Source organism: Lepidothrix coronata, unplaced genomic scaffold, assembly GCF_001604755.1.
Source record: "Lepidothrix coronata isolate B3197 unplaced genomic scaffold, Lepidothrix_coronata-1.0 Scaffold5, whole genome shotgun sequence".
Taxonomy (NCBI): domain Eukaryota; kingdom Metazoa; phylum Chordata; class Aves; order Passeriformes; family Pipridae; genus Lepidothrix; species Lepidothrix coronata.
The window spans coordinates 1,640,526-1,656,984 of NW_016690185.1; the positions used below are offsets into that span (position 1 = coordinate 1,640,526).

The 16,459-nt window shown below is 41.0% G+C and overlaps 2 protein-coding genes across 4 annotated transcripts in view; both read right to left on the bottom strand.

The window, feature by feature from the left end:
• ZBTB24 (zinc finger and BTB domain containing 24) overlaps positions 1-8,516 on the bottom strand; it is a 10,444-nt gene extending 1,928 nt beyond the window's left edge. Inside the window, 7 exon segments of the mRNA XM_017829404.1 lie at positions 1-85; positions 997-1,078; positions 3,163-3,246; positions 3,935-4,018; positions 4,182-4,349; positions 4,741-5,742; positions 8,480-8,516. The exon segment at positions 1-85 is cut by the window's left edge and continues 24 nt beyond it. Of these exon segments, the coding sequence (XP_017684893.1) occupies positions 1-85; positions 997-1,078; positions 3,163-3,246; positions 3,935-4,018; positions 4,182-4,349; positions 4,741-5,716 (1,479 nt within the window). The 5' untranslated portion in view covers positions 5,717-5,742; positions 8,480-8,516.
• Positions 8,517-9,121: 605 nt separating this feature from the next.
• The window catches only part of AK9 (adenylate kinase 9), a 59,567-nt gene continuing 52,229 nt past the window's right edge, over positions 9,122-16,459 (bottom strand). For all 3 annotated transcript variants that reach the window (XM_017829389.1, XM_017829370.1, XM_017829380.1), the window contains 7 exons: positions 16,158-16,378; positions 14,753-14,949; positions 14,065-14,234; positions 13,246-13,344; positions 13,062-13,164; positions 12,387-12,501; positions 9,122-9,448 (listed from right to left, as the gene is read on the bottom strand). In XM_017829389.1, the coding sequence (XP_017684878.1) occupies positions 9,246-9,448; positions 12,387-12,501; positions 13,062-13,164; positions 13,246-13,344; positions 14,065-14,234; positions 14,753-14,949; positions 16,158-16,378 (1,108 nt within the window). In that variant the 3' untranslated portion in view covers positions 9,122-9,245. The remainder of the gene's footprint in view (positions 9,449-12,386; positions 12,502-13,061; positions 13,165-13,245; positions 13,345-14,064; positions 14,235-14,752; positions 14,950-16,157; positions 16,379-16,459) is intronic.

The following is a 16,459-nucleotide window of genomic DNA, read 5'->3' on the forward strand; positions in this document are numbered from 1 at the left end:
TGTGTGTAAGATACAGTGTCTTCTCTTAGCACTGGAATCAGAGAAGGATTTTCCACATATACCACAAGAATATGGCTTTTCTCCTCTGCAAAAGAAGACAATCTGATCTCATTAAAATATTCACTTAGTGCTGCTTTCTGCAACTTGTTCTATAATTAAATACTTAAAAGATTACCTTGTTTTGCTAAAATCATAAGCTCTTAAGAATAGTGACATTAAAAATGTTCTCCATTTGGCTTCCTGATTATTTGTACTTGACTTCACAAACTGTACAACTCTTCGATTAGTATATACTCAAGAGCTCAGAGGTACCTGCCCTCACATCATAACCCCAGAGGTACAAGCTTCATGCTGCTAGACCTTGCCAAGAATGCAACAGCTTGCTTTGCACAACTCTAAGCACTGACTATTTTAAGAACATTTACTAACAGGGTGGGCTTTCAAACAAAGTGTCGTGTCCAAATCCTAACTTGCTGGCTGAGTCAAAGGGACTCAGGCAGCAAGAAATTTTACTGGAAATGTTTTCTTATACAACAGTTCCCCAGAGATTTGAAATCTAACATGCCTTTATGCAATGCATCACACTGACAAGGGTAAAAGACAACTAATGCTATTAATGAGACATGACAGATTACAGAGTAACAGGACAACGCTCCAATAACCTTGTTACACCATGCCTACTGTTCTGCTGTCACACAAAAATTCACAGTAAAATTTTCACATAAATAATGTAGCAGTAAGTACCTTGTCATTGAACAGACACAAAACACCAAAGGAGACTCTTACAATGTCTTGGCTCACAAGTATTTAGCAGTTCAATACTTTCCATTACCACGTATTTCCTTATATAGATTACGCAAAAATTTTAGTCTTTACCCATCCAACCAAAATGCAATAAAGTCCTGACCATTCTATAACTGAACAAGCACTACACACAGGTTATCAGATTAGAAGTTACATTTTTAAAGAATGTAATGAAAATTAGACATACTCTACCTGTGAATTCTAATGTGAGTCTGAAGTGAACTTTTAGCTGTAAATGATTTCCCACAAATCTCACAAGTGAAGGGCTTCTCACCTATCAAAAAGAAATGTGACATCACTTTTAATATAGCACTTCTCATCAATATATTAAAAACATTTTATATTTTACCATACAAAGTATCAAGTGAGCACTGTCAGTTCCTCACATTTCTGACATGGGTCAGGACAGATATCCAAAGCTGAATTAATTCATTTACTCAAAATGAGGGTATAGTATTTTAAACGTACACCTCTGGCATTTCTCCCTTCTGAAGATAAAGAATTAGGTGATCCAAGCCCTCAGTGCAACCAAAAGCTGTACCTATGACACAGAAGCGGGTGTTCCACATAGAACAAAAATGTTTCGAAAAAAGGATGGCCCTGAACCAGTAGGCATTAATGTTAGGATCACGTGCAGCACCACGCAGATAAGTAAGCCGGAATTTCCACAGCTGGAAAGTGAATCCATTATCTTAAAAAGTTGGCTGGCTTTCTCTAAGGCTCCATCACACTGGGCCTATGATATTCTGGGAACACCAGTTGGAAAAAAATTAAATTATCATGGGTTGAATAAACTGTGAGTTTGTTTGGGGTTTTTTTGTTTGTTTATTTGTTTTGGGGTTTTTTTACTACATTTGGAATTTTTGTGTCTAATTGAGTAGAAGCAGAAAGACCAAATTAACTTATAGGAAGGTTCATAAGAAACAGACACTACCCAACCAAAGCAAATCCTAATTCACACCATAACAAATCCCCGGGATTATGCTGAGGTTCTTTAAGACACCAGACATGAGAATCCAGATCACCACTGCATTAATTCACACCATCAAAGCACACTAAACCCAGGGATTTGACAGCAGCCAGTTTCCAAGGAAGCTTCACATTTAGCATAGAACTGCAATGCTTACCTGCTTTCATATTGCTTTGGAGGGCAGGGATAAAGGATGAGATAACAAGAAACATTTGTCAGAAGGGACCTCTAGTCATCTAGTCCCAGCCTAATACTGAAAACAGGAGTAACTTCCCAGGGAGACTGTATTATTACAACAGTGTGACCAAACTGCTGCCAAAGCAGAACAGTCATATCGATTTTAATACCTGTCCCCAAAATGCTTTGGAATTTTACTTTTTGCTTCTGAGATGGGACAGATCAATTATTATTTCTGCATAATTAATACTGGTATCTTTTCTGGAAGCAAAATATATTGCAAGCCAGTTTCTGCTAGAATTCAGCTTCATCTATTTTTGCAACTTCCTTTTCGAGTATGCCTCCTCTTCTCATTTCCCACACCAAATTCATTTCCCACTACATTTAGAGAGCTTTAACACCTTCAGCTACAAACCTGGTGTGTGTGTCAATAGTATGCTTGAGACTGAGTTATGTATTACAACTGCAGACAACATGCAAAAGAATAATTTTATTTCGTGAGGAAACAATTGCCACTGTTTACAGTTATTTTAAAAGACAAAATTATTCACACATCACCTTATGAACTTACTCTTCAAAGAAAACTATTTTAAGAAGTTTACGCCTTGTTATTACAAGAGGGTAGATCAACATTTTTATCTGTTCTCCAGTCATTCACTACCACCTTGCCCTCTAAAACTTTTAAAACACCCTCTGACATACTCCCTCCCAGCCCACCTCCTCTCAATATCTGGTTAATTACAGTGCAATAAAAAGGTAAATGGAAATAATTATTTTTCTGGTCACAGCCCTTTCCATAAGCACCCATCCCTCACAGACAGAGGTGCCCAACTCATTTAGGACGTACACTTTCTGTTACTAATTAGCTCAATGAAAGCCCCAGAGATGCTGGATGCAGCTCTCCTGACAAACTGAATTCCTGGTCTAGAATTTTATCATAGGAGAGCTAACTGGCATTTTCCGCAGCAGGCTGTGTAAAAATGGGGGATAACTCCTCTTCCTGTAATAGGCACTGCTTCTGCTGCTGTAAACCAAGCTTTTTTGTGCTCCTCCATTCTTGACGTCAAATCTCTTCATTAGCAATACAGGCTTCATTATGTACAAGTAGAGCAGAAGTTCCACAGAGACAACTGTCATTTGCCTAATATTGTTTTGTCTATGTAACTTCAAGAAAAAACAAACCACAAAACCCACAAAAGGAACAACATTACCTGTATGTGTTCTTAGATGTTTCTTTAACTGAGCTGCGTCCATGAATTTGCGACGACACTGGTTACATTCCGGCAGTGAACGGCCTTGTCGCAATAATAAAAAAAGTGTCAGTGCATAAGTCATCCCCTGTATCTCTTCAGTGATCTTTGTTAAAGCACTTTCCTGTAAAATAACCACTTTGATATAATATAGAGATAAAACAAAAGGGTTTTTTCACTGCCTCCTCCCTATCTTAACTGTCACACTCCTGTTTCTCTATTAAATATTACCATCGGAAAAGAGAGGACTGACACCTGCTCCTGCCCAAACACATCTTCTCTTGAAGCTTTGTAAATTCTGATTTTCTCCACCACTTCCTGTGTGTGTAACCTAATCTCCAACCTGCTCCAGAAGTGAGTACACTTCCTAAAGCTTGTTTGCCATTACTAGTCCAAGGCAATTTGCACACCAGGCAGCGGACACAATTATTTATACAATTCCTAGCTTTGATGTAACATGGACAGCAGGGCTAAAATAATACAGTTGTATGTCAAATACAGCATTACTAATTTTTAATCATTGTAAGAGCCCTTCTCAATGAAATACTTTTTTTACACATTCCATTTACTACACACCGTTTTATCTTTTTTCACTCTATCCACTATTATATCAAGATGTGACACACCAGACACTTAACACATCACTGAGGAAAAACTTTCAGCCTTAGTCAATCTTTGGGAAGACAAATCAGCATGGACTGTAAGCCAGCTCCTCAACCGAAATTTGTTATACCTGTGTGTACTCGATAGTGGCTCTTGAGCTGTCTCTTTTGGCTGAAGTATTTCCCACACTGATCGCACGTGAAAGCCTTCTGCCCTGCAAAAAAAATCACTTATTAAAAAGTAAGCCACGTCCAAAGCAAAAGTAAGAAAATAAATAAATACATAAGGCAGCACACACGAGACAGAGCAGAAATACCTTTTTTTCAGAAAGGCAAATTCTTGGAGCAGAGAGGCTACATTTACCTTGAACTATTTACCTGTATGTAGGCTCATATGCTCCAGAAGAGAATGCTTTGTTGTCAGAGCCTTACTGCAGACAGTGCACGTGTACGGCCGTTCCCCAGTGTGCATCCGCTCATGGACCTGAAGAGAATGCTTCTGGGAAAAGCCTTTGCCACACTCACTGCACTTAAAAGGGCGCTCTCCTGAAAGCAAAAGATGACATTTTTAGGTATAGATGCATTATTTCTCACTCGATATTCTAAGCTGACAGTGAGATGCATTGCAATGTAGTAGCTACAAAAAAATTACTCCTGAGTAGTGGTGAGAAGAATTGACACAAGCTTCACATTGCCATATAATTCAGTCTTTAAACAGAAAAATTATTAACTAAACTGCAGTCAAGATGAGACATAAAGACCCTGAGATCTGCTGGCAAGAATAAAACAGCGAACACAGGAGACATACCAGAATTTGGATCAGCATGCTATTTTGGATAGCTCTTGCTCTAGAAAACAGCCAACATTTCAACTACTTGCTTGCATTTAGCACCATCACTAAACCCTAATCCAAAACCAGCAGTCTTTTAATGCCTACCTGTATGACTTCGTTGGTGAATAGCTAAGAAGTGATTATACTTAAATACTTTGCCACAGTCTTTACAGCGAGCTTCAGAACCCACACGTCTTCTTTTTCCATTGGTTCTCTTTGCCAGTCCTTTTTCATCCTCATCCCCGAGAAGTTTATAATCCTTTAGTTTGATTGATCTCCTTATTCTACGTTTGCTGTAACGGCTCTGAGTACTCTGTATTCCTTCAGATTTGGGATCATAATTTTCATCTTTCTCAGCTGACAGATCAACAGCAGCCTCTGAGCCACGAGCAGGTTCAGTTTCTTCTCCATCTTTCCTCACTGGAGCCTGTTCACTGGCGACTGCTTCTTCTGCTGCAGTGTCCTTTTTCACAAAATTTTGCTTATTTTGCATGGAGTTGTTCTCTCTCAGCTGCACATCTTCGGCAGAGTTTGCTCCTGATTCTTCTTCTTCTTGGACAACCTTGATTTTCCTCGGTCGCCCTCGTTTTCGCTTTGGTGGATCTTCATTTTTGTTGTCACTTGCAACAACAGCTACAGAGGCTCCGCTGTTTGCTGCAGCTGGCAACGCATTACCTGGGCTACAGCTGGCCAGGTAGTCTGTACAGACCCATACCAAGTCAGTCACTTTCAGCAGCTGTGCGGTAGCCAGGATTTGTTCTGTGCTTTTCTCACTGGCACAGAGGCAACCAGTGTAGATAAATTCTAGCAGAACTCCAAAGATGTCTGCAACCATTCCCTCCAACATGTAAACTGACTGTCCTATTTCACCCTCATTTACAAACATCATTGAGAAGTATTCACTGCTGGCAGCCAGCAAGGCTTTATGGGCTCTGAATTGCACATTCTCCACTATCAAAGTAATGTCGCAAAGAAAATCCTTTTTCCTCTGTTCTTCAAAATTAGCTAGAATAGTATCTTTGTGAGCTTTGGAGTGGATGATGACCAGTTTCTCAGAACCATCAGGAGTTGCTTTTGCCATTTTAATTACGAATATAAAGGAGGTGCCTACAAAACCAGAATAATTTTAATAAATAATTATTTTAGCAATCTGCATTATAAGACACCAAATATCATCTGCTTTACCAGTAACAGAGTTCAAGAGTTTCTGAAGCAATTCTGAATCCTCTGAACTTTTGAAAAATAAACACTATTGCTGACACAGATTTTCTTCAAAAAGTGCTTTTAAATCCCATGGAATGGCTACAGATAGTTTCTTTGATCAGAATCACTGCCTATCATTTGTTTATCTCTGATGTACTGAGAACTCTGTATTACCTAAAAAAATTGCGACCCATTCTGAAATCTCTTTTCCTAACTAAAATAATCGGACAAAAAGAATTGTTTGTTCATGGTTCCTTAGTAGAGTACTGGGTTTGCACGGCAAAATTTTTTTAGTGGGGCAGCTACAGGGGTGGCTTCTGTTAGGAGCTGTTAGAAGCTTCCTCCATGTCCTACAGAGACACCACCATCTGGATCCAGGACGGACCAAACGCTGGCCAAGGCTGAGCTCATCAGAAACAGTGGTAATGACTCTGGGATAACAGATTTAAGAAGGGTGAAAAATACCTCCACAACTGAGCTAGAGAGAGGAGTGAGAAACAGCCCTGCAGACACCAAGGTCAGTGAAGGAGGGAGAGAGGAGGTGTTCCAGGCGCTGGAGCAGAGGTTCCCCTGCAGCTCGTGGTGCAGACCGTAGTGAAGCAGACTGTCCCGCTGCAGCCCATGGAAAACCCCATGCCAGAGCAGGTGGATGCCCAAAGCAGGCTGGGACTATTTGGGAAGCCCTGCTGGAGCAGGCTCCTGGCAGGACTTGTAGTCCTTCAGAGAAGCCCACACTGGAACAAATTTTCTGGCAGGACTTGTGACCTCGTGGGGGACCCACACTGGAGCAGCCTGTTCCTGAAGGACTGCATCCCTGGAAGGGACCCACACTGGAGCAGTTTGTGAAGAACTGTAGCCTGTGGGAAGGACTCCATGCTGGAGCAGAGGAAGCATGTGAGGAGTCCCCTCACTGCAGAGGAAGCAGTGGCAGAGACAATGCATGATGAACTGACCATAGCCCCCATTTCCCATCCCCTTGCACCACTGAAGGGGGATAAGGCAGAGAAAAGTATGAGTAAAGCTAAGCCTGGAAAGAAGGGAGGAGTGGGGTGACCACCTGTTTTAAGATTTGGTTTCATTTTTCATTATGCTGCTCTGATTTCATTGATTTCATTCAATAAACTGATTTCCCCAAGTCAAGTGTGTTTTGCCTGTGATGGTAATTGCTGACTCATCTCTCCCTGTCCTTGTCTTGACCCATGAGCTTTTTATTATATTCTCTGTCCCTGGTCCAGCTCAGGATGGGAGTGATGGAGTGGCTTTGGTGGGCACATGGCATCCACCCAGTGTCAACCCACCACATTGGGAACAAAAAAGGTCAACTGCAGTTTCGTCATTGCAGATTATTCAGGAATAAGGCTATGAAATCCTGTAATTGATGATAAAACTTCACTGGTATCAGTATGGCAGAACTTCATGACTTCTTTTACCCACTTATATAATTCTAAACGTTTCTTTTTCATAACACTCTACCTACTAAGCATCAGCCTACGGAGGTAGGCAATAAAAGCAGAAAAACAACACCACTTTAAAGCACTCTGTCTAAAATAGGGTTGATTACGGTAATTATTAACCATCAATTTGACTTGCTAAGAATTGTAAATTTGAAAAATTAGTAACAAACAAAAAAAAATCCAAAAATTTCTGAAGAGTCCACAAAATATTATTATGGAAGAGATGTGCCCAAAATGCCCAATTTACAAGGCTCAGCTGAGCCAAAGATAAAACAGATTAGGTACCTGCCATCTTAATTTATACAACTGTCATATCAAACACAAAAAAATTTGCATATTTGTAATTAGTGAATGCAGTAGTTTCAAGGACCTGAACAAATACTGCATGAATCAACATAACACTACCTACAGATGATACCTAAATGCTGCTGCGGTGGTGAAAAAGTGATTCTTTAGCCCAAATCATCTACCAAACAGTTCATGGTGGAGTCAAATTGTTTTATCTGGGAGCTTTAATTTCTGGAGGATGTGAGCCTGATGTTTGTTGCTGGGACACCTGAAGGCACAGCTGCAGGTGTGATCCAACTCTGCCTTCCCGTGCATTCCAAGAACTCCCGAACAGCTGCTGCCAACCCTGCCTGCAGGCATCCCCTGACACCCACACGTCTTAGACGGGACAGTGGGTGTTTTGTGGCTTTCGATCACATCAAAGACTTTGGCGTTTAATCAGGAGGTGACACCATTAGTATTTTGACCGCAGAATCCAACACACCCGTCTGCCTTTCCTAAAAAGCCCTAACAATTTTAGAGTGAGGCTGTGCACAAGCGGGAGGCCCCGCTCCAGCCGTGGAAGGGCTCAGGAGCTCCCAGGAGTGACCCCGGGGCGCAGCGCACGGCCCAGGGATGGGTCCCAACACCGGCACGGCCAAGGACACCGCGCGGGAACAGCCCGAACAGCCTCGGCGGGAGCGGGGCCGGGAGGGCACTGGCGGCACCGCAAGCGCCGCCTCCCGCGCCCGTGTGAGCCCCGAGACTCGCTCCGTGACTCGCTCCGCAGGTTCGGGCCGCCCCCCGGGGAAGGCCGCTCGTCCCTCTGCGGGGCCGGAGCAAGGAGGGGCGCTGCCCCCCGAGAGCCGCGGGCCCGCGCTCCCCCAGCGCCGCCGCCGCCGGCCCTGCCCGGCACTCACCCGGTGCCCGCCCCGCACTCACGGCTCCGCCGCCAGCCCCGCCGCTCCGCCGCCGCACTTCCGGCACGGGCGGGGCCGGGCCGGGGCTGGCGCCGCGCGTGCGCTGCCGCAATGAGCGATACACGAGGCGGGACTTGGAGTCGCCGAGTCACAGAACGGCCTGAGCTGGGTACGCAGGGGTCGTCCGCTTCCAGCTCCCGGCCCTGCGCAGGACAGCTGCAGGGATCACACCCATGTGCCTGAGAGCGTTGTCCAAAGGCTTCTTGAACTCTGTCAGCCTTGGTGCTGTGGCCACTTCCCTTGGGGGGCCTGTTCCAGTGCCCAACCACCCTATGGGTGAAGAACTTTTTCCTAATATCTAAACCTCTCCTGACACAGCTTCAGGCCATTCCCTGTCACTGGTCGTGTCACTGGTCACCAGAGAGATCGGTGTCTACCTCTCCACTTTCCCTCGTGAGGAAGCTGTAGACTGCGATGACGTCTCCCCTCAGTCTCCTCCAGGCTGAGAAAGCTAAGCCACCTCAGTGACTCTCCATATGGCTTCCTCTTAAGGCCCTTCACCATCTTTTCAGCCCTCCTTTGGACGCTCTCTAATAGCTGAATATCTTTCAACTTCAGACAAAAGATTTTATTTCTAAGATTTTGTGATAAAGAAACTGGTCTGAGAAGGTGTGACGTTCATGGGTCATGTTGCAGCCATGCTGGTGGCTCACGGCAACGCTCCAGATGTTAATCCATGGAAATTGGAGGGGGAAAACAGCCCACACTACACAAAACTGGGACGCGTGTCTTTCAGGGAGAAGAAAGTCTGCACCTTGTCGTCAAGGCCAAGGGGCCGATCTCTTGGCTCCTGGTATGGGCCTGCCATGGCAGTCCCCAGGTAGGGTATGAGCTGGCAGTGCTTCAAGAACTGCTCCAGCTTCCTCTTGTACATTTGTCGCACTGGCTCTGAGCTCCGGGGGTTGTATGCTGCAAGAAGTTAAACAGCATGTCAGTGTCCCCTGTCAACTTTGTGCAATTACATTACAGAATTTTCAAAGGGACCAAGTCTACCCCTGATGATGTTACCTGTGGTACAGATAAACCTTCCGTGGGCTGTGCCCATTGGTGCCAAACCAAAAGATCAAGACTGGTGTTTCAGAAAGTTCCTGACTCCAAAGGGTAAGGACACTTGGAAAGATCAGGCTTTTGTAAACAAAGACACAACAAACATGCTCAGCTGCTGTCAACTTCCCATTCCTCAGGGCGTGAGGTGCTGGTGAAACTCCAGGCAATGACAAATTTAGGCAGCACAGCAGATACCCCGAAGTGGACCAGCCTGGGGATAGCCCAGGCCTGGTGTGGCTGGCACCAGGCCACTGTGTCCTTGGCACAGCTGTTCTATGACCTAAATGCTTTGCCCATAAAAAGTGAAGAGCTGATCAACAGTGTAGAGGAGGGAAGGTTTCTCTCTGCCCTAAGCCCTATTTTACATTAGTATTGAGTGCCAATCTTCAGAGTACACTATTATTTTAATTGTTACCCTGAAGCAAAGGGGAAGAAGTGACAGCCAAATCATAACCAGTTTTTTCCTGTGGACACTACTTCATATCTCATTATAAAAACTGGACAGCACGAAGAACTATGCTATGAGACACTTCAGCCCACTAGCTTTAAATTGCAGACAGCTGCATTTAACAGCTTCTGAGAGATTTTTCAAGCATAGCTACATGTAGAGCTCTTCCAGGAGTCGAGCTTGAGGGGCACTCCATCACTCTAGTGATTATGGTTTAACACTTTTCTCAGAAGTAAATCTCTCTGCATTTATGGTTGATCACCTGTACCTTCTCAGATACTGAAAGCAATCCAGTGTTGCTGTGAGAAAAGCTGAAGGAGCAACTAAACCACTGTTTCTTGTCCCCTATTTAAATGTGAGATTAGAGAGTGACATAAGTTAAAGATAAGAAAGTCTTACTTTAGACAGAAACAGGATGAAATAAATTTCCAGGGGACCACAACGTGAAGCACTTTGATCAAATTTTGATCAAGGACGGCAGGACTACTCTGAAGAGATGCACAATAATAAACAATGCAATATTTGGAACAATCACAGAATGGGTCAGGCTAGGAGGTACCACAATGAGTCCTCTGGTCCAACCTCCCTGCTCAAGCAGGGTCATCCTAGAACACATGGCACAGGATTGTATCCAGGAGGTTCTTGAGTATCTCCAGTGAGGGAGGCTCCACAGCCTCCCTGAGCAACCTGTTCAGTGCACAGTCACCTGCACAGTAAAGATGTTCTTCTTTGTGTTCAGGCGACTCGTCAGTGTACAGGAATGCTGTATTTTAAAGTTGGAAGCAGTTCTACCTGGTGTTAGAAGAAGATAACTTGTTTTCCTGGATTCCTGTGGTCAAACTGTTCAGCACTGCATGAGGAGAAGAGATTTGTGCGCTTGCATAACCTTTCTGGTTCATCATGCAGTGCTAATAATGATTTAATGTTGCAATATTTGAGCAAAGCATTTCCTAGAGTCAGCATTGTTGCGTTTGCAAAGCTGTTCTAACAATAGGATGAAAACAGCCTTTGTGGATGGAGCAAACTACTAGGATAAATGCAGTTTGGCATCTTAAGAACTGTACATTTATGTACATTTACCATGTGCCTACCCTGTTGACTGGTTTTCCTTAACAAAGCTATGCTAGTAAAAAAATCTGTGATAGTTCAAGAAAATTCTGGAGGACTCTGGAAACTGCATGAGGAAACACAGGATGTGAAGAACTTTTAACAAATAATAAAGATTGGTATTATCTAAAAGAATAAGCAAAAATGTAAAATACAAAAGACAAGGTAAAGTACACCCACTGAACAGGTTGACTTCTGTAAGACAAAACTGGTGGGTTGAAAGAAATGTCAGTCTTGCTCCGGAAATCTCCAGCAGTACTGGAAACCAGACCAAAGCTACAGCAGAGCTGCAAACAAGGATGTTGAAATCGAGAAAGCTGGCACCATTTAAGCTGATTGTAAACTATTAAAGATTACTATCTGTAACTCGTATCTTGGATTAAAAAACCCCCCAAAATTCTAAAAAACAGCAACTATGAACACGGAAGATAAAACTAGAGCAACTTTCCTCAGTGCAGGAGTAGTCCTAACCTCTGGTAGCTCCGTGAGAAGTTTAACTTTATCCTTATCTTGTGGGCTGAGTAGAAACACCTAATTTTTAATTTTGGACTGTTATCTTCGTTATGGAAAAGTAAGGTCATTTGGATTATCGATTAAATTAAGAAGTCAAAAATAATCAACACCTTACTCTGAATCACATTAATATTGAGATCTTCCCAGATAATTTCACAAATAAACAGACTGATAAATACTATTTCATTTCTCTGCTAAAAACTGAAAAATCATAACGTTGTCTTCAGGGTATCTGCAAGGCAAGGTTTCTTACTAAGTTTTATTCGGCCATATGATGCCGTTGAAAAAAGGCAAGCATTCAGGCACCTAAACTATGCCTCAGATAGTATTTCAGCAGCCTTTTGATACAGTAATATAAGCCAATTTTTAAGACAATTCAGGTTGTCTATGACTAGTTTAAAATGTAGTACCACCTGAAATGTATCATTTTATTTCTTGTTTAAAAACTCCAACAATTCCTTGAAATGTTTTCAAGGCCATCAGGTTGTTGGTGATAAAGCATTATTAAAGTCTCGTGATTTGTGAGAGATCACTTACCTATCTACCTATTCTGTTAACCTTACTTTCCTCCCTGGTCCTTGCACATTTCCAAGAAACTTAGATCAGTATATAATAGTGTTTTTCCATGTTGGACATAAGAAAACGACACCGATTAGCTATAAATTTTGTATCAGATTATTTATATAATTTTTATATTTAATTATTTTTATAGCATATTATTTTATACACTACCTTTTAAATGGAAGGAGACAAACAGCAGAGCAGTTTCTTTTACACTTAGGAATGGAAATTTTGGCTTAAGGCTGCCTACTTCATGCAGAGCTTTTATTAGAGAAGTTGCTACTCCCTAACGGAAGAAAACAGTTTTAGAAGACCATTACAGAAATCCTGAACAAAAATATATTCAAAGCCTTATCCTGTTGTCATGCAGACCTAACAATATAGGATGACACCCTAAGCTGGTAAACAGTAGAAGATAACTAATAGCATAAAATAGGCAGGGCAGTGACCATGAATCATTATTTTATTTATTCCTGTGTCAAAATGTAACAAACTATCCTTAGATGATTCCAGATAAGCTTATGTCTATTCTAGTGTTAAAAATCAAACAAAAATGTAATCTTACATGATATCATAAAAAACTAAGTAAGAAAATCCATCATTTAATACTGCAGTTAATTATCCCCCTCTGATGGACTTACTTGTATTTTTTCCCTTAAAGCTACAAATATCTATTATTTTAAAGCTTTTAAAAATTCCTCTCAATTGTAAGTATATTAAATTTTCAATTTAATATAATCCCATTGATAAACATAAGACTCATATTGCATTAAAAATTAAGTAAACTGAGTAGGACATACGATAGATCACAAAATCATGTTTTAAAATAGAAAAGCAAAAACTGGCCTGTTCAAGGTATCCAGCCAAAGGAAGTGCAGTTAGTAGCATTGGCTCCTTTTTTGGAGGGAGTTTATGGGGAAGCTTCAGATTCCAGTACTTCTCTGGTAACCTAACCAGATAAAAAGTAAGCACTTCTAACATGTATAAACTGTGACATGATTGAAGATTAAAATGCAATTGGTATATTCACCTCATAAACTTCTGAAGTTTTTCTTCACTTTCAAAAATATATACTTTATCTTGATATTTTGCTGCATACTCAATATTGCCAGGCACCAAGGCTTCATATCTGAAGAGATGGAGCAAGAACATCTATTCATTCCCAGGAAATGTAAAACATAATTTGTGCGGTGTAAATTCACGGGCTATTGGGAGCCTTCTGATTATTAACAAGTATAGAAACACCAAAAAAGTAGCAATTGGATCATCCAGCTTTCCACTACATGACTGACAGTTACAAGGCTCAAAATCTGAGAAAGCCTCTGCCTCAAAATTTGCTTATTAAGGAACTTTTACAGTGCTTCTTTAGAGCTACTTCGTTTAAAATGCCAGTCATGGTTGTTCAGGAGAATAAGAAGGGATAGCATAGAATTGGCTAGTATGGTTCTGTTCTGATGAGAAATTCTTGCACACTGAGGAAATCAGTGGGACTTTATACTGGAGCTTTATGGATCTCTTACAAAAATCATAATAGCTTGTTTTGCATCTACTAGGATGTTATGAGATTTCTTTGAACCATTTAAGGCTTATGATAGAGAGAATTCTGTCCATCTTCATCATGAAAGAGAGCAAGCCAATACAGATCCTTGTAGAACCTGTAGCCATATAAGTTTTAGAAGATGATTTTATATTGATTTCCAAAGCCACAGGCACAATATAGAGAATTGCAATCGCTTCCTGTCCAAACCCTGAACACTACTGAAAAGTATTTTGAAAGTGTTTTCTCATTAATGTGTTAATATGGGACACATAGTCTGTAATTCAGATTATGAAAACTCCAGTGACCTACCTCTGTTTTCCATCTAGGTAAGTGACTGGACAGTATCCCTGCATTTCAGGCCTTAGAGGGAATGAGGCCTTCATTTCTGCCACAGTCAGTTTCTTTGGTAGCATATGGGGGGGTGGGAGAGGGTGAGGTGCCAGTGATGATACATAAATCTCTGGTGTGATCAAGAATTTCTGCAGAAAAGGAAACATTTTTATAATGAAAGAAGCACTGTAAGACTATTAGTCAAACTACAGAGGGCTGGCTCACAGAGTTTAGATACTTAGTTCATCTACAACACAACAGTGTGTTGGCACTGCTGCTGCTCTTGGATAAGTAATTTCTTTTCCAACACACTCTCAGTTGAAGTCATCACTATCCACCCACCATCCATCAATATCCATTGCTATCATTAGCCACTCTCTACACCCAGTCTCCCTAAAACAGGTGGAGAAAGGAGGAAATTAGTGGTTCAAAACTAACATTTGATCTGTGACAAGTTGTAAGAGGAGCTTTGGTTTAATGGACTCTGTGCTGCATTTTATCTACCTAGATGTTTGACAGCAGAAGTATACAGAACAAAAGCTTGAATACTAATAAGAGCGGTCTAATTCAGGTTGCATATTACTTATTTCTGTATGGAATTAAAGAATCTAAACAACAATGTTCCCCCTTCCCATAATCCTCTCCTGACGTGCTTTTTGACACTTACATCCAGTTCTTCCCGTGAAGCCATTTTGTAATAGCGCCCTTCAAATTCCGCAGCAAACTGCAATGAGGAGGTTACAGAGCAGTCGACCAATTCACCTTTCTCTGCAAGGCTGACGGGACAGTATTGCCCAAACTCCCCCAGCCGCTCCTGCAGCTCTTTGTAAGTGATACATAAATCAGCAATGCTGGCAGCTTTTCCTGTTAATAAAAGCAATTAATGAGAATGTTTTATTTATGAAAGACATATAAACATCAAACAATTCTACTCAGAAATGTTACAGTTTAGAAGGTAATTCATAATTTGAAAGTGATATGAAATAATGAGAACTAAAATAGCAATTTTTAATATATTGATAATAAAATGAAATTGCAACTCATTTTACCAATTAATTTTAATGACATTTTTGTAGCAGTTAAGAAATATAATGATTATTAATGACGTAGGCTATTGTGCATGCTCAACTTATTAGTCTACTTTCCCTGGGATGATTTTATTTATGATTTATTGTTTTACTCATCTGTGTTACTAAGGAACATTTCAGCTATTATTTTATTTCATTACATTAGTGAAAAAGAGTACAAGGTGTGATGAAAGCCTCCCCTTTATTCATCCATGTCTTGCAAATGCTACAGTCTATCTGCATGAAATATATTCAAAATCTTGAATGTCATCTCAAACCCAAACTATTTAAAAATTGTACTTTTCAAGCTTGACGTGAAAAAAGTTAAAAGTATTTTAATATGTTTGATTATGGCTCTGGTTTTTAAGAAGGGTACAGCCACAGAGCTGTAAAAGTTGAAACCAAAAGGTGGATATAAGATAAGGAAGCCTGTTTGCCCTTCAGAGGAATTCTAGTTCAATAGTACAGACATGTTTAAAAGGCATATTTAATCCTGACCAATGCTGACATACAAAAAGTCAAGTGGGAACTGTGTCATTTTAGACTAAAGTGGTTTTCTTCCCAAAGCACAGAAATTAACTCAGATGGCATATTTAAGCTTAATTCTGAACTTTTAATTAACATCTTCCCTCTCCTATCCTCTTACTCTACTAACACTAAAGTGAAGTTGCAAGTCATAGTTCCCCTTGGATACTCTGGGACAGCTTTTGTGGTTTATCCCCCAGTGTTGCAGAATCTACCATGGACTCTGACTTCTTCCAGCATATTTCTGTTACTCTGTTGTTTGGAGGATGGCCCCAGACTACTCAGTAGTTGGTTTTGTCTTCACTTTCTTCAAGAGATCTCTTCAAGATCTCTGCAGATGAGATTGAAGAATTTGAGGGTATGTACGTGCCCAAGAATTAGCTTCATCCAAAGAAAGTCGAAATGCCCATTTTACAATATTACAATGGGAATATAATGGGAATGCCCATATTACTCTGGGAAAGTTTGTTTTTCTTTTACCTTCTCTTATTCTTTCCAGGTATATCTGTATTTGTTTAACAACCACTTGAATTTCCTGCGTAACTTTGTTCCAGATCTTCCACTTGCTCTGAACAGCATCAATCACACACCAGTTCTGACGCTCCTTCATATAGTAAGTCCTAATTGCATCAATGTGCTGTTTATAGCAGGAATTTTTAATGGCTAGAATCTGTGAGCTGTCATGCTCAGGATAGGGAGGGCTGAAGACAATGAAAAATAACACTCATTTACATCTGAAGATTAGATAATTTCATTGAATTTCAAATGTAAATTCTAGAGTT